Source organism: Cyprinus carpio, chromosome B3 (assembly GCF_018340385.1).
Source record: "Cyprinus carpio isolate SPL01 chromosome B3, ASM1834038v1, whole genome shotgun sequence".
Classification (NCBI taxonomy): Eukaryota; Metazoa; Chordata; class Actinopteri; order Cypriniformes; family Cyprinidae; genus Cyprinus; species Cyprinus carpio.
In genome coordinates this window covers 38181475-38200328 of record NC_056599.1, presented here as the reverse complement: position 1 = coordinate 38200328, position 18854 = coordinate 38181475, and the positions used below count along the sequence as shown (strand labels likewise).

The window sequence follows — 18854 nt, the reverse complement described above, 5'->3', positions numbered from 1 at the left end:
TGCACCACCAGGATGCTCCATCCGGTTTATGTCCTACCCCGTACAATGGGATTTTAAGATCTTATTCACCAAGCCCCATTGATCACATTTTTATGGAGAAACTGATCTCTCATTTTCAGCAATTATGTAGTGCTTCTAAGCTGAAGCACAATGTGCTTTTGCACTATATCATTATGCAACGCCAGCCAGAGGAATAGATGCACGAGGGAAGTTAGACTTTGAATTCGGTTATCTGGTTCTAATTTGTTTGCCAAATGTTTATCTATTAGCCAAGTGTTCTTTTAATCTTTTATCTAGTGGGTCTCATACAATGTTTATCCATTGTTCTGCCCTAATGTATTCTAGTCCTCACATATATTGCTAGTTTTTATCCCAGGGTCTAATCGGGGAAAGTTCACTTTACTTCCACAAAGATACGTGAAAAAGACAACAGCTTAGCATGTGGTCAAAGTCCAAATGGCTACAGAAAGAAGTTAGATAACCTTTTTTTATCAGAAGCATTGAAACATTGACTTACTTGCATAGTAAGCCAGTAAGTGATTTTTGTATGTGACTGATTTTGTTACTACTTGGAATGCTTTGTTCTTAGGCAGACTTTGTCATGTGTTATGGTTATAAAGCTAAGTTAATTAACCATCACCAGATGTGAGAGAACCTGGAGACGTGTTTATTTGAACATCTGGAATGCACAGCAGTTGATAGTGGCTCACATTAATCGTTTGTCTTGTGTAGTGGTTTAAAAACCTGTAATACTGTGGAGCTGTTAAATGCATATGTCCAAAAGCAACTGGAACTTTAGAGATCAGAAAAGAAGCAGTTCTTTGGAGAGCAGTCATGAATGACCGTGTTCATTGTGCGAAAAATATCTGGTATGTGAGAATGAGAACAATGCATTTTGTTTAGACGAGGGTGGTGCTGCTCCACTGCGTAGATGGAGTTTATTGTTTGTTTCCTGTTTTAGATAATTGTGTCATTGCAATCCAGAATATCACTTACGAGCCTTGAAATTTTATCAGGAAGCTTCCAAAGGTGAATCATGGAGATAACAGGATGCTGTCCAAAGTGACCTTGGTTACACCCTTATACACTGGAATACTTTGTTGTGCTACAAGGATGCAGATGTTTGTCTGTAGACTCGACTTCTATGGAAATCTTTTCATTATATAACAATAGCTTTATTATATGTACTGGTAGTCACGTCAGTTCTCAGCTGCGTGTGTGTTTGCATGACAGCTACCTCATTATACACAAAAACCCTTTTATATAGATACACCTACATATCAGAAACTCTAACAATATGCTTTTAACAATGTACTGTATCTTTCTCTTTTATGCGCAGAGCATGTGAAGGTGGTGGTGGTGCCGGGAGATATAACAGACTATGGGAACGTGCGTGATGCCTTTCAGGGAGCAGACCTGGTTTTCCACGCAGCTAGTTTAGTTGATGTGTGGTATAAGGTTCCTGAGAAGGCCATCTATGCTGTCAATGTACAAGGTGAGTGAAGAATAAGATAGCATTGACTTTGTAGAAGTGATGTCAGTGTTTTGCACTTTGAAAGGGTTTAGGAGTTGCTTCAGAATATGGTTTAGGAAATAAACTTTGAAATGAGTAGATAGACTGGAGATTACTATAAGATTAAAAATACACTACCGTTCAACAGTTTGGGAAGTCTCTTATGCTCACCGAGGCTGTATTTATTTGATCAAAAATACAGTTAAAACTGTACAGTTTTAAAAGGTTAGTTCATCTAAAAATTAAAATGAGACTGTGTTTTACTCACCCTTGAGTCATCCTAGGTGTATATGACTTTCTTCTTTCAGGCGATTCTAGTCTGAGTTATATTACAAATTGTCCTGGCTGTTCCAAGCTCTATCATTGCAGTCAGCGGGTGCTGCAGTCATTCATAATGCGCGCATTCATAATAAACGTGCCGCACGTGGCTCCAGGGGTGAATAAAGGCCTTCTGTAGTGAATCCATGAGTTTTTGTAAGAAAAATATCCATATTTCAAACATAATAAAGACCTTTTCTCTCACTTCCGCTGACTGTCATACACTGAAGCCGTTTGGGTGGATGACGCAGCACGTATGCATTGCGCGCGCCTCTGAGATATGCTAGTCTCACAAGTTTGTTTATTCAGCTACAGAATCATGTCTCCAGCAGTGCAGAGCTTGCTCAGGAATGGCAGCAGGTTGGTGTGAGAGCATCTGCACACACAGTGAGGACAAGACTTTTGGACAATGGCCTGGTGTCAAGAAGGGCTGCAAAGAAGCCACTTCTCTCTCCAAGAAAAATGTCAAGGACAGACTGAAATTCTGCAGGAAGTACAAGGATTGGACAGCAGAAGACTGGGGCAAAGTTATTTCCTCTGATGAAGCTCCCTTCCGACTGTTTGGGACATCTGGAAAATCGATTGTTTGGAGAAGAAAAGGTGAACGGTAGCATGAGTCCTGTGACGTGCCAATAGTGAAGCATCCTGAGACCATCCATGTGTGGGGTTGCTTTTCAACCAAGGGAATGTGCTCTCTCATAATTCTGCCCAAAAACACTGCCAAGAATAAAGAATGTTATCAAAACATCCTGCAAGAGCGACTTCTTCTTCCAACGATCCATGAGCAATTTGGTGTGATCCGAGCATTTTTCAGCATGATGAAGCACCATGTCACAAAGCAAGAGTGATAAAGAATTTTGGATCCGTGGCCAGGCAGCTCCCGGATCTCAATCCCATAGAGAACCTGTGGTCAGTTCTCAAAAGGCGAGAGTAGACAAGCAGAAGCCCACAAATTGTGCTAAAACTCCAAGAACTAATAAGGCAAGAATGTATCTCCATCAGTCAGGATTTGGCCCAGAAGCTAATATCCAGCATGCCTGAATTGCAGAGGTTATGAAGAACAAGGGTCAACACTGTAAATATTGACTCACAATATATTTTTTCCAATAAAAGCCTTTAAAACTTATGATATACTTATCATTGTTTTTCAGTATACCATAGAAACATGTGGAAAAATAATCTACAAAAACTGAAGCAGCAAACTTTTCAAAACACAAAATTTGTCACTGCCAAACCTTTTGGCCACGACTGTAATATTGTGGAAATATATTATTAAAAAAAAAAAAAAAAAAAAAAAAAACGGTTTTATTCCAGCGATGGCAAAGCTGAATTTTCAGCAGTCATTACATCAGTTTTCAGTGTCACCACGAGCCTTCAGAAATCATTCTAATTTGATTTGCTGCTCAATAAATTTATTATTATTATCAACGTTTAATTGACATTGTTATCTATTAATTTTTTTTCAGAATTCTTTGACAAACAAAGTACTGAATTTTTTGGAGAAAAAAAAGTATGAATTTCTTTTAAAAACATCTTACTGACCTCAAACGGTAGTAAAGAGTAAATATAAGTTAGTGTTTTGTATGTTTTGGTTATTCCACAGTTTTCCTTTGGTGACATTTCCAGTAACCTTTACGGTCTGTTTGGTCCGGAAATGCATCATTTAGTCTCACAAAGAAGGCAGGAATTCTCATCCCACTCTTCCTGCATGTAATGAAGTGAGAATAATAAGATCAAAAATGTTGTTTTTAACCATAGTCCACAGCTATTGTACAATAAAACCTCCTGCAGGCCTAGACAGATCATGTGGCTTTATGAGAATAGAGCACATGCAGTTTCATTAAAAAGGTCAACGCATCACCACCTGCAGTCTACTGTGTATTACCACAGATATGATTATTTATTTATGTGTTCAGATCACTCTTTCATTGTGTTTACACTTATTCATCGGCATGTTTTCAATTCTGACTGTTTGTGGTAGACCTTACTGGTTAAAGGGATACTCCACCCCAAAATTAACATTTTGTTATTAATCACTTACCCCCATGTCGTTCCAAACCCATAAAGGTTAGTTCATCTTCGGAACATAATTTAAGATATTTTGGATGAAAACCAGGAGTCTTGTGACTGTCCCATAGACTGCCAAGTAAATAACAGTGTCAAGGTCCAGGAAAGTATGAAAAGCATCGTCAGAATACTCCATCTGCCATCATTTGGTTCAACCGTAACGTTATGAAGCGACGACAAAACTTTTTGTACGTGATGAAAACAAAAATAATGACTTTATTCAAAGTGCGCAGCTGACACAGAAGAGCATGCATTCAGCCTTTTGTTCTCCAAAATGGTGCTACACTGATTTGGAGAGACACAGTGGAGACAAATTGTTGAATAAAGTCGTCATTTTTGTTTTTTTCGCAGACAAAAAGTATTCTCGTCACTTCATAAAATTACGGTTGAACCAAATGATGACAGATGGAGTATTCTGACGATGCTTTTCATACTTTTCTGGACCTTGTCACTGTTATTTACTTGGCAGTCTATGGGACAGTCACAAGCCTCCTGGTTTTCATCCAAAATATCTTAAATTATGTTCCGAAGATGAACGAAGCTTTTTACGGGTTTGGAACGACATGGGGTAAGTGATGAATGACAAAATTTTCATTTTGGGGTGGAGTATCCCTTCAAGGGTTCTTTAACATGTCTTGAGGCCTGTGTCATTATAGCATTAGTAGGTTAACAGATGAAAACTAGAGCAAGAGATGATGAATTTATTTTCGTACTGGAATTTTCCTCTACTTTGGATCCTCTCCTATCATATCATTCTTTTCTTTGCTCTCACATTTGCACTCCACCTTACTCCTCTAGAAATCTTCTCTTTAAATACCACTGAATGATCTGCATAGTAAAAAAGCCAATGCACATCTGGTTACCTTTGTTTTTTGCACTTATCACTTATCTGATACTTCAGTTTCAAGCTTAATGATTCTCATTAATGTCAGTTAAAGCTTTGCTTTAAGTCTTTCTTTCTTTTTAGGTAGTGTTCCTGTTTTCTTCACCCTGTAGCTGTTTGCCATGTGTTTTTAATATGTATTGTTTTTTTTTTTGGATGTTGTTCTCCATCAGGGACGGAGAATGTAATAAACGCATGTGTGGAAATTGGTATTCAGTATTTGATCTATACAAGCTCCATGGAGGTGGTTGGTGCCAAATGTGAAAGGAGATACATTCATCAGGTAAGTGTCTTTATTTTAATAGCTGTTTGATATATGTAAGAACTCCTTACAAAGTGACATGTTTTAAATTCAAAATATTCACTAAAAATTTGAGTATTGTGGAGGGAATGTCTGAGAGAATAGAAGGGAAGGGTTTGAACACGCTGAACGCATTCTGGAATGACAGAATTTCACAACATACACTACATTACATCCTGAAATATCTTTCAAGCTGAAGAATTACAGGCCACAGTCAAGTTAGATATGCCCTTGGAGTGTTATTCCAACTTTCATATAGAGAGAGAGTCTATGATTTATGCTGTTTTCCTATAAGTCACCTGATAAGTGACACTTGTATGTCTCAAAGCACGTCGTTTGTGATGATTTGTCACATGTTCTAATGTTGCGATTTCTGAAGTAGCAGTTACCAGCTCTGTAACTAGTCAGCATAGATGGGATCTGGTGTTTTTTTCTCTCACATTTTTTGTGCTGATTTTGAAGGGAAGCCGATGTATTTTCCATGTTATGATGTTAAAATCTGGGTTTAAAAGGACTGCACTGTTATGGTTGATGAAAGGACAATCCATTAGCCCCCAAATAATGTAATAAACAAACCTGCAAGGGGCAGATCATGTGCCTGGAAATCAACCAAAGAAAAATGTCACTCGCTCTTATCTGTGATCCAAAGACAACTTTAGGATGACGTTTAAGTAGTTTCACATCTGATGGTGCAACAAAGGCTTTTAACTGAAGTAGTCTTGCAAGAAATTTTATTAAAAGTGGGACACAGAGCAAAGCCTTGGCTTGAAAGGTTTTCATTACTGCCACATGCTTAAAGCATTAACATTTTCCTTGGAGAGTGACTAACACACACAGATTTTTAATCCTTTCCGATAGGAGTAAAATAAGCATATGGAAATATTTTCCTGTATTTTTGGAAAAACACAAATATGCACACATCCACATGAAAATGTAATTATTTAAAAAGCATCAGTATTACATTTCATCTCTCTCTCTCTCCCCCTTTCTTTCTCCTTTTCTGCACATTTTTATCAAGTCCTTGTGGAGTGTTTTGATATTTAATATTGTTGCTAATCATTGGTTGCTTGCCGTTGGTAATGGCTTTCTAAGGTCATGATGATAAAAACTGTTTTTGGTGGAAAGTGCGTGCTGCCATAGCCAACTATAAAAAAAGACAAACAAAAAAACCCTTAACAACCTCTTTGGAAATGTGTTCTAATGTCTGCTGCTTTTACATTATATTAAATGCTACAGTAAAATGAAATAAAATATTTCTATAAATAATTGTCATTAATAACCACAACCCAACTCAAACCCAAAGTTATACTTTGAATAACTAATAATCATACATACTCAAATCTAGTATTTTACCTAACGCTTTAGATTTTACACTCACTCTGCAAGGATAGACAGGAATAGCATCAACTTTGTTTGAGTCTGTTAAGTTTGGGCCATTGTTTGGATATAGTGTCATTCTGTGCATGCATTTCATATTTCTTCTGTGCAAGCTGTAAGAGTGGATCTGTGTCTACTCATTTAGAGGGTAGAGGATAAACAAAGAGTGTGAGCATTATGGATCTGAGTTTGGGTATAATTTGACAGCACTGGTCGGTCAGGCACATGATTTTAGTTAAGGACCTGGTTTAAGGCTTCAACTTAATGCCTTCTGGGTATAAGTAGCTCTGCTACCTATTACTTAATTACCTTTTCATTTTGCCCAGATTTTAACTCTTGGTGTTGTTCTTCCTTGACACAGAGGGAATGAGGATACTCCATATAATATATTCCATGAGATGCCCTACCCTAAGACCAAAGCTTCAGCTGAGAAAATGGTGCTGGGAGCCAATGGCACAAAGGTACAACACAATCCAGTGGAGTAAAAACAATCATGCATTGCTTTTGAATGGATCCTGAATTTCCCTTTTTAGCATGTTTAATTATATAGAAAAAGTACAATCAGCATTTACAAACACACAGAGTTTGATTAATGAATAGAAGCAGCTATTTCATTTTTTAGCCATAAATAAAGCTGTTAATTGAAGTTAGATGATTAAATACTGTTCTTCTAAACTCAACATTTGTTTTTAAGACTACAATCAGGAGATGCATACTACATGTTTGCATTTTTGCCAGTCTAGAAAGTTTAACTTTAATCAAATCTACTGACATTCTGATGAAACTGGAGCTCATGCTTCTCATTTCATTGCTATTTTCCAACTTTGCACAATACTGCACCCACCCAAACCCAAGGGAAAGGAATGGCACATAGCACTCAAGTTGGAAGCCTTAAATGATTGTTTATGGTTAGTTATAGTTACGCCTTTGTTTTTTTTGTTTCAGCACGCCATGCATTTATTGGCATGTCCCAGTAAATACTATAAATCTTCGTAACGCTGTTGATGTATCTTCTGCATCTGAGTGAACTGTAAAAAGACAATTCTCTATGCTTTTCTGCTGATGTCAATTATTGATTTATTTCTCTCTCCTTTGTGCCACTCTCCATGATCAGGTAAAGGGAGGGAACACTCTCTACACATGCTCACTACGGCCAACCGGTATCTATGGGGAACAGCATCAGCTCATGAAGGACTTCTATCTGAATGGGGTGCGGACCGGAGGTTGGGTGATCAGAGGAGTTCCACAGAACACAGAGCACGGAAGAGTCTATGCAGGTAACCATCAGACTCCTGGTGACAACAGAACACAGTGAACATGGCAACAGTGGAACTCAGGAGAATGGCTTCGTTTTTTGATAGAATTTAAATTGATTTGATGTCAGTTTAATCCTGAAGGGGAATTAAAGTTAAACCCTTTAGAGAAATCAATATGCTCACTGAAGACCAGGAGTCAAATTTGAAATTCAGTCAGTTGACAGAGTTTACTGAAGACAGAACTCTCAACACTTCCAAGGGCCATAGAAAATGAATAAGAGAAGCCAGCTTCGAACTAACTTAGAATATAGAAACACTAGTACTTATGGTCATATGGATGATCAGATGACGTAACCTTTATAGGTTCTGATAGGTTAACGGTACAGACAACTCTAGCCAAATATGGTATTCTGTCCCCAATGCAAGTTAAAGACATTATCTTTGGCATCCTTTGTTCTATATAAGTACATGCAACTTTGATAAGGGTCATAGGTGAGTCATAAATTCCTAGAAGGACTCTTCTCATGCTGTTGAAGTCTGCTGGAGACTATTTCTTTGGCATGGTCACATGCCTCTCAATACAACAAACAATTAGATAAAACATAGATACTGTCTCTTTCTTCCAAGGTTGAGCTACAGCACATTACTGGAACAGAACAATACATTCATGCAGAGAAAACCTGATCTGAGGTCCAAGAATTTCTACTTCTGATTCAGTTTAACATATAGTAACCAATGGAACTGTAAAGCAAGGATGTATAGGTGTAGTGGATACATGGTGCATTATTAACACTTACCTTTACATGTCTTATAAAACTAGCATCAACACAGTAAAGTGAAATAAGAACAAAGTTCAAATTCTAATAAAAAAAATATAAAAAGCATTTAATTATATAATGATTCAGATGAATGTCATTGCTTGTAATATAAATAACAGAATACATACATTAGTTTTAATTACTATGATTATATTACATGTAATACACTATGATTACATATTCATTATATGCTAGAAGAGGATGGGATTGGAAATCCCCCCCTTTAATCCACTAATTTTTCTCTGAATCTGAAAAAAAAAAATCTGTCACAGGACAGATCTTGGTCTAAGACAGAGCTTTTTAAACATTTTGATGCCACAGACCCCTAATTATAATGTTAGGGCTGTGACGGTTGTCTACTGCCACCTGCGGTAGTGCACGTGACATCACGTACTCTATAACAAGCATAATAAGTTTTGTATACAAGTGTAATAACTGTAATAGTTGCTAATTGTTTTATTTAGACTATGTCTATGGTAATTCACAAATTACCTCAAACACCAAACACAGCGTTTCCTTTAGGTTGGCAGGTTTGAGCGCAGGAAAATACAGTTTATGCATTCAGCAAATTTATTTTGTGTTGTGGGGCAATGGACCTTGTTGGGAAACCAAATAAGACATCGCCGATCTGGAGCCATCTCCATTCATGTCACCCATCCACGTTTGTACAAGTTCCCGTAATCGCAAACGCCAGGCTGGTCAGGTTTGGCGAGGCTTTCTTCAAACTGGCCAAATACAAACGAGACAGTGATAAATGAAAGATGTTAACAAGAAATGTGGGAACGATTCCTATTTCAAAGAGAGCGCGTGCAGACCAGGAGTCAATCCGCCGCTTGCTCGGCGGCGGAACAGTGAACCGGGTCTACTACACCGGAGGCGACACCGCCGCATCGCAACAGGTTGAGTCTGTCTAGTGTCCACACAACTCTGTGTCAGTACCTCATAAATAGAATGAGGCAGTTTACTGTCGGGGATTTGTCGTGTCGTGCCGCATCCAGTGTAGCATCACTTATTATTCTTCGTTCTATAGTATTTTGTATCTATAGTATATGCGTTCTATAGTATTTTGTCGCGCTGCGCCACTCGTGTCCGGTAGGGTGTATTTAACTTATTTAGGCTACTTTCTTGTTTAACTGTATTATTTCTTTAATATTCATTTTAGTGTTTTGCAGGCTGCGTATTCACTGACAGAAGTGCTCAAATAAACACGCGCTGATGAGATAAATCGGGTGTGTTAGATGAGTGAGACAGTGCTGGGCTGCTACAGGACAGATTTGAAAAACATTTCAGAGACATGTTCTTAAATGTGACTCATATAAAAAATATTACATGCACAGATTTAAGTCAGCTTTAATCGCCTGTTTGGTATATTCATGACTTAACTAACCACGACATTGCATGCATGTAGTTTATTTCACGCTTTGATATGAAAGAATACAGGCTACATCGCGCACCGGCGCCTTTGTGCATGCAATTGAAGAGCACGCGCTGCGAGCACAGTAGCCTACCGTTTTCACGCTCGTTTGACTCGCGCCTGGCGCTGAAGTGCGACTGAAAAAATGCACTTCTTGTCAAGAGAAAAAGTGACAGAAGCAGCAGTTTTGCAGGTGATTAATTCTTTCATTTTAACGTTTAAATTAATATTTAATATTATTTTTTTATATAAGTCAACACCGTTGATCCTAGTTGGTCCCATTATCACCACGGAGGTAAAAATCTGCCACCGTCAAAGCCAGGGATGGACTGGGACCAAAAATCGGCCCTGGCATTTTGGCCCAGACCGGCCCACCACCACATAAGATCACAAATACCACCCGTTCTTGCGCTCCCCTGCTCTGAATATGTATACCAACTCTTACTCTTTAAAACTACTAACGCCATGTAATGTGTAAGCAAGAATCAGTGAGAGTTGACACATTAAATACTGTACTTCAAAAAAGTTGTTTTGAATAAATTGTTAACTTACCCAATCAAAAAGGATGCAGGTGAACTCCTTGTACATCTTGTCTGTGTGTGTGTGACAATGAGAGAGAGAGAGACAGAGAATGATGGTAAAAGATTGATCAATGATTGATAAAAGTAGCAGTTTATAAACTGACACGAGAAAGGATTAATCCGATGATCACTTTTTTCCAAGCAAAGTGGTGTTGAATAAATTTTAAACTCAGAAAAGTCAAAAGGAGCCCTGTGAACCCTGCTTAGATGAATCCTTAAAACTCAAGACTGTGACAGAGAGAGAAAGTTAATATGATGAATTATTGATCATAGGATAAATGTCTTTGGCATTAGATAAACTGCCAACTTACCAAGTAAAAAAGGATGCAGGTGAACTCCAATAAAGAACAAGTGATGGCAGAAAGGGAGAAAGAGAGAGAAAGAAAATACACATGATAAATGATTGATAAATGATGAATAGCACTGAATAAACTGTAAACTCACTTAGTCAAAAGGATGCTTGCGAACTCCTTGGATGAACCTTTAAAAACAAAAGAGCATTGTGTGTGTGTGTATGTGTGTCTGTGTGAGAAAGAAAGAGAGAGAGAGTGAGAGAGAGAGTAGTTATGATACATGATCGCTCAGATGGTCAGTGTCTCCTAGATAAAAGTAACATTGAATTACTGTAAACTCAGAGTGAGTGTGAGAGGGAGGGACAGGTTCAGGTTTAAAGGAAGCATAAGACAGCTGCTACATTGCAATGAATATTTTCATTATCATTTCAAAAACATCTTACCTTATTAAGCTACAAGAGCAGCTTTCTCAATAATTCACTCTTCTCTGTGTCTGAGTGTAATGCCATGAGAATGTCTTTTTCAGTGGCCATCATCATAAATACCTCCAGTTTGTTTGCTGACAAAGTGCTCCTAAGTCTGCTTTAGATGAATTTGAGTGTTGAGAACGTTCTTTCACAGGCCACCTGAGTCAGGGAAAGGGTAAGAAGGAACTTATATGCAAGCCCAAGAAGATGATATGCATGATACACATCATACAGTGTATAGCCTGCCAACTTCTTTTATTGTTGTAGTGTTATCATCAACAGTTTGTCCACCACTTGTTTTTGGCTCATTTTTATCAAGGCTTACCGCAGGTTCTATCCTCACTCCCTCATCTCTGTCCCTCTCCTCTTGAGTCTCCTCCTCACTAACACTGTTAATGCCACTGCCTCCGACACCACCACAACTTTCATCAGCTACGGAAGCTGGTGAAGGTCCTGCTACTGCCGAAAACATTTGTGTCAGTTTGACACATTTGGCAGCGTCTGCCTGAAGAGCCTGTTTTTTTTTTCACTCACGCAGCTTGGTCACAGCCCTATTATAATGATCTCCATGCAAGGGCCCACCTTCCTAAAAAGGTAGTCACATATTTGTTTTATATAAAGACATTTGCAATGTGAAAAAAAAACATATTATAAAACAGTATCTAGAAAAAATCTAGTTATATTTTACTTTTTATTAGATTATTTATATAAAGTTATGTAAACCTCAAGCATAAACCATAAGTAAACCATGACTGTCAATAGAATCAGTTAATTGTGATTAATCTAATTATTGTCCAGTCTTTATGTTACGGTCCCGTGGTGTGTGGAACATGTAGACAGATTAGTAAAAAGAATGTGTGGTGTTTAATGTGGGTTTTTGGGGGAAAGATTAATTTTAAGCAATTTTAGTGGCTTTCCTCAGTCGCAGCCCATCAGCGTCTTTATTAACATTTCTCTGTCATGTCAAACAGTATAAAATCAATTCTCTGCAATGTCCTTCTCAAATAGACTCATATTATCGCAAATCATTTTCATTGAATAAAAACACAGTTCTGTACTCTTTTGTATTTGTTTACAACAATGAAATCTTCAAAAATTCAAAAAATGTTTCCTGTATTTTACTCTCATGTTATAAAACGCATTTCATTCTTACGCCTTTATAATCATCAGCATCTGTAAAATACACTTTAAAATCCCTTTAGTAAGTCCTTATGTTTTCTGTGTGTTAGATTTTGCTGTATTTGGCTGAGCAGTAGTTTGGGTGGCTTGCCAATGTACTAGATTTCTCTAATACATAAAATAAGTAAGCTTGACCAAAGTTTTTGTGCGGTGAATAATTTATTGAAGGTAGCAGTGTAGCAGTTCTTCAGCAGCGATGTTAGCATGTCATCCTTCAAACAATCTTAACCCAAGGTACTGTGTGTGAGATCAGACCTTTATACCTGGTAACAAATGTGCTACAAACAATACAATAACACTCCATGGAGAGTCAATGATAGTGTAACCTCATGATGACCTGATAGGACCTCTCCCATGGAGAGTCCATGATGCACTGACCTAATGGGTTAATTACATGGGCCATTTGGGCCACACTTTTGTAAACCGTTTCCGCTGATTGCATCTGAAGCACAGTCACAATGTAAACGCAGCTGACAAACGATACACACAATCTTTCATGTGGAAACAGTTTCTATATAACCATTTGAATCTCTGTCACTTATTCTTCATCATTACACAGGTGCTATAATAGTATCATTCAAATTGTTAATGTCACGCATGACACAAGTTATCATCATTTTCCTGTTCACACATACATTTCCCTAAATATATACATATTTACAATTTCTGAGTCTTCTTTGTGAATTATCACATGCTGAGGTACTTTTCTATTTACATTTAGATCAATGGCCGAAATCATAACAGACCATCCTTTGCTTTACCCGGTGAACTCTTGAAAAACTCTTCTCGATTAACTTAAGATTTCTTTTATCACATACAAGCTGTTTGACTATGTAAGGGAAACAGGTCAATTTAGCTCAAAGGGAATCATTTAAGATTTTAAAGGGAATTTGAACAGAATCACTGTTTCACGGCTGATCACTGAAACGGCCAGCGATTCACTGAACGAGCCGTTTAACATCAAATCTGCGCTGGATATTAAGTATAGTGAAAACACTATTAATTAGCACAGTAACAAGATCGGCAGTTTAAGACATTAACCTTGTGAGCACAAAACACAAGATACTTCTCTTTTCAATATGAATAAGGCTTTATTAGATAAATCTAAGACATATAAACTAATCTAACACATGCACACGCACTCACATTCACACAAGTTGCAGGAAGATAGACAGTTAGGAAAGAATGAGTTTAAGAGAATGAAAATGTGGAATCCCAAGTTTACAGCAATACGTGAAATTGCATAGACATGAACAACCATCAGTCACTTAATTAACCCTCGCATTGAGTTCCTCAATTAGGTTAAAATTATATTAGATAACACCAGTACAGATCAGAGTCTGGAGGTACGTTACTTGTGATGCCTGGTGTAACGGGGTTCCCTTTGTTGTCGCTTGTTCTAAGTTTCCCGAGGTTGCTGATTGGCTGGAAGTTCAGTAGTCGTTGAAGTGACGTCTTGGGAAGCCCGTGGTTGGGCGTAGGCTGAAGATGCGGAGTTGTGGGCTGGTTGAAGTTTCAGACGGGCACGCGAGGTCAGACTCAGAGACACAGCGTTACAAAACTTAACTCAGAACACGAACTCTCAACAGAAAGAAAAGAAACTAAAGTAAAAGAACAGAAGTAAAGTTTGATGAGACTAGGTGGTGTTTCTTCTCATCGTGGCTAAGTAGCAGGCGTGCAGGCCGAAGCACGCTGGAACCGGCGCTCGAAGAACCCTAGTGTAAAGTGATGACCTAAAAGCAGCAGCTAAAAAGCAGGCTAAAAGCTGGCATGACCTGATAGCAAAGCTAAACGAAAGCTAAAGCTAAAAGCAAAATTTGATGGTGTCCTGAGTATTTAAACTGGCATTTTGGCCACACCCCCAAATGTTGTCTTGACCAATTAGATATTGTCTTTTCTGGCGGGGGTGTTGCATTGTTTGTCCACCCATTCATAAATCATATGTTTATCTTATCAAGCACGTGGTCCGAATTTTCCCGCTCTTGCAGGGTATAATTTGGACATGATTCCTATAACAAGAATATGATACATTTGACAAATAACTGATGGTCAGAAAACGTTTCAAGCCAAAGCAGTTTTGTCTAAATTAGGAGCTGTCGCATGAAAGGACTAAGCATGTAACCTGTTGAATTTCAAGTATACATACACAATAAGTGATTAGAAACATTAAAATCAAATGTGGGGGTTACATGTATGATATGGAGTTAAGCAATGGACTGATATCCATTTAGAAGTCTTTTTTGAGTTCATTTTGGTGCATATATGCATTGGAAGGCATTCTCTGTGCCATTCTGGGGAGTAAGGATACGTCCTGTGGAGACCAGAAGGGTTAACAGGTTCTCCTTAGGAATTTCAGTCTGGTTCTGCTAGGTGGGGGGGAAGTCAACCCAACGATCTTGTTTACTCTCATGGCTTTACATGTGAAGGTCAAACTGTCCATCTCTTCGATTACTTGCCCCAAATTAGACAATCTCTTCTTCGAATTGAAATTGTCAATAATTGTTCTAATGGTGTTAATGTTGAAAGCTGTTCTCTGAAAGAGTTGGTTAGTTATCTTGCTTCAGACTGTGGTGCTAGGAGTTGATTTACAACATCCTGCCTTTCTGTGGAATTCAGCTCATGTTTCAACCAGGCTCCCGATCGAATCTTTAATTTGTCTGGTTCAGGCCCTTATACGCTACAGACTACAAACACATAAGAAATTTGAGCGTACATTTTGACATGGATATTGACTTATTTTTTCACTTTTTGTAAACACACACACCTGAGTTATCAGAGAAACAAAAAGGACAAGCAATTTTTATTGGCTTTTTATTTTAATGACAACCTCGCACATCCCACTCCCTCTATTGCCTGGAACTGCTTTGTTTCAAACGGTGATGAATAAACAAAAAGACGCAGTGTACAAAATTGACTTCCTTTTTTTTTCTGTTTCATAAAAATATAATAAATAATGTTAAAAAATTTAACAAAACAGACATCACCACTGTGATTACACATGGGTGTATCACACACTCCACAGCAAAGAAAAGATGGCTCCTGCCAGCATACATTTCACAATAATATCTCCATCATTCTCTCTTTTAGTACCCAATAGTCATAGGGAGTGCCCAATAAGTGAATGTAGGCGGCGGTGAGAAAACAGCGTATGAATGTATGAATGAGTTTATTTATATTTAATCAGGGACATTGCACAAAAAACATTAGTCTAAGAAAGAAGAGATGTCGTGTGCCAGGTTATAGCAAAAAATGCTAATTTCCACCCGCAGTCCCTAGACATATGTTACATTTACAAAAGTTCATAAAATATATACAGGATTATACATGGAAGCATTACTTCACTCACATCATTAAGAACACTCTCCACTTCATGAAATACAGAAATTATACAAGGAAACATTACTTCACTCACATCATAAAAACACTCTCAACTTCATGTATCTAACACTCACTCACAGTCTACATCATTCATATCAAAGTCATTCAGTGCTTACAGGTTTGCTTTGTTAATAGCCACTGTTTGTTCAGGTGTGTAAATGTACTTTAATTTATACATGAAATAATTTCGTTTGGAAGAGAGTGTTCCAAAGGCTGCTTTACCAGCATATATTTCACAATAATATCTCCTTCATTCCTTTTTTTTTGTATTATGGTGACATGATAACTCCCAATAGGGGCTGCAAGTTTCTAAATGATTCACTGTTGGATGTGAGTAGTTGGCTGACCTAACATGTCGTAAGTAAGCCTTTGTGTGGGTCTTCTGTCACGTGTAGATTCTGTCAGTGTTTCTGTCAATGTCGAAAGTTGTGACATTTGCCAAGTATGATAACCCATTCTCGGAATTGGTGCTCTGCATTTAACCCATCCAAGTGCACACACACACAGCAGTGAGAAGTGAACACACCGTGAACACACACCCGGAGCAGTGGCCAGCTATATATCCAGCGCCCGGGGAGCAACTGGGGGTTCAGTGCCTTGCTCAAGGGCACTTCAGCCATGGGTATTGAGGGTTGAAGAGAGCGCTGTTCATTCACTCTCCCCCACCTACAACTCCTGCCAGCACTGAGACCCGAACCTGCGACCTTCAGGTTACAAGTCCAACTCTCTAACCATTAGGCCACAGCTGCCCCCCCAGCTGTCTTTTACCCCTTCACAAGTAAATTCACAATCATTAGGATATTTACAGGCAAGTATCTCATCTTTTCCAGGTTGTCCTCAGAATCTCTGTATGTGTTCTTTGTCTTCCTCTTTCAGGTTGATTGTAGCTTCATTGCTGTGGAAGATCACTGGTAGGTGTATCACAGGTAGGTTCTGAGTCATACAGTCTTTTATCTAACACTTGTACCCAGTAGTAATGTTCATTGCTCCCTTCATCATCTTTATCCATTTTTTTGTGTGTTTTTGTCTTGCCATCTTGTGTCTTTACGCTTCTTTGTCTTCTCAAGAGGAATTTCAGGTACCTCAACAGGTAAGTCAATTCACTTGATATAGAAGATTCTGATGTAAAACTTTTGATTTTGAACTGTCTGTTTCAGCTACCACTCTGTACACTGGACTGTTGTTTATTTGTTCTTTTACCATATAGGTTATCTTTCCCAGGACTTCCCTTCTCTCCCAGGTTTTGCACAAGTACACGCTCACCAGGCTGAAGAATCACTCCTCTTAAACGCTGATCATTGTACTTCTTTCCACATGCACCGGAATCTTTGCTGTTTTCAGAAGCAATCCTGTATGCCTCCGTCATTCGCTCAGCACATTTCTCTGCATATCCTCTTGGATCCTTATTTTCCTCATCAATAGGTGTCAACTTGAACAAGAGGTCGATCGGCAAACGTGGATGTCTCCCATACAGCAAGTAAAAGGGTGAGTAACTTGTTGCTTCATGTCGCGTACAATTGTAAGTGTGAACAATTTGTGGTAGGTTTTTGTTGCGTATTTTTTTTTGTGTGAACAATTGTGGTTCTCAGCATCTGAAATAATGTTCTGTTGAACCTTTCGACAGTGTTGCTCTGTGGATGATATGGAGAAGTTCTAGAATGGCTCATTCCAGAAAGCTTCTGCAAAGTCTTGAAGAGTTTGTTTTTTTAAATTCGTGTCCTTAATCATGGTGCAGTTTGGCTGGAAATCCAAATCGAGGAATAAAGTCATTAAAGATTCTTTCAGCTGCTGTCTTTCCTGACTTATTTTTGGTAGCATAGGCTTGAGCAATCCTTGTAAAATTATCTACGATAACAAGAATGTACTCAAACCCTCCTCCACTGCATTCTAGGTGCATGTAATCAATAGATACAAGCTCAAATGGTGAACTGGCGGTTTTGCTGCCCACTGGAGCTCTTGTGTGTACAGCTGGCTTTTTCTGCTTGATACATGGACATTGTCGTTTAACATATGTCTCAATGTTTCTTTTCATGAACGGCCAATAGAACCTGTCTCTAACAAGGCTAAGAACTTTTTCTACGCCAACATGGCCCACGTTGTCATGTAGTTGCTTGAGAATGGTTTGTTTAGGCAGAATGAATTGACATCTTTGCTTAGTTTTACGAAACAGGAGTCCTCCTTCCATGTGCAGCTTTCTCCATTCATTCGTTCCATTTTTCTTTCAGACACACATGACTGGTGCAGAATATGAAGATTTTGACTTGACATTCCACCCTCTTGCAAGAAGATCTTGTATGTATTCTTTAACTTCTTTATATAGAGGCTTTGGCACTGCCGACTATGATCTATGAACCGGAATATCAGATTAATAGTCATTTGTAAACTTGGAATGCAGCCCACATCTTTATCATTACATGCAAATGCTAGGGATTCTTCAAATTTTTTTCTTTGCGATTTTTTTGTTGTTCCTCAGTCAAATGGCTGATGTCCACAGGGGGATTCCAACATGTTACTTTTCCACTCGTTTGTCATTAGACTCTTCAGTGGTCTCAGCACTATTGACTTCAACACTTGCTGGTTAAACTGTTTGATCCATCTCTACAATTTTTGTGATCGGCTGTATACTTCCAAGTACTGTTTGTCGAGGCAAGGTAATATCATGTCTGGTGTAATTTCCTATTGGGACTTGTATGATTGGCCTTTTTGTCCTGCAGACTTCCAACAGACCATCACCTAAATCAAGCTGATCCAACTTCAGGTTCTCTTGACTGAATTCAAACAGAAAAAAATAATCTGACAGTTCGAAATCTTTTGGTACTTTACATTTAACTTGTGCCACTTGTCCTGCCGGAATGAGTACATCCTGGAGTCCTACCCTGACTTGTCTTGCACAGTATATTAGATGGCTTTTGGGTCTGTATAAAATTCACAGTTGCTCTTGCTTGCTCATTTTCTATTTCCATTGCCCCACTAAGCAAAGTCATGATAGTAGACTCAACCATTTTTCCC

The 18854-nt window shown here is 38.4% G+C and overlaps 1 protein-coding gene across 1 annotated transcript; it reads left to right on the top strand.

The window, feature by feature from the left end:
- The first annotated feature begins 456 nt into the window (after positions 1–456).
- Positions 457–16745, top strand: LOC122136827 (3 beta-hydroxysteroid dehydrogenase type 7-like). The gene is given in 7 exon segments (XM_042721425.1): positions 457–472; positions 1340–1495; positions 4955–5034; positions 5036–5064; positions 6821–6920; positions 7574–7736; positions 16722–16745. Coding segments are annotated over 7 exon segments (549 nt in total). The 3' UTR covers positions 16727–16745.
- The last annotated feature ends 2109 nt before the right edge of the window (positions 16746–18854 follow it).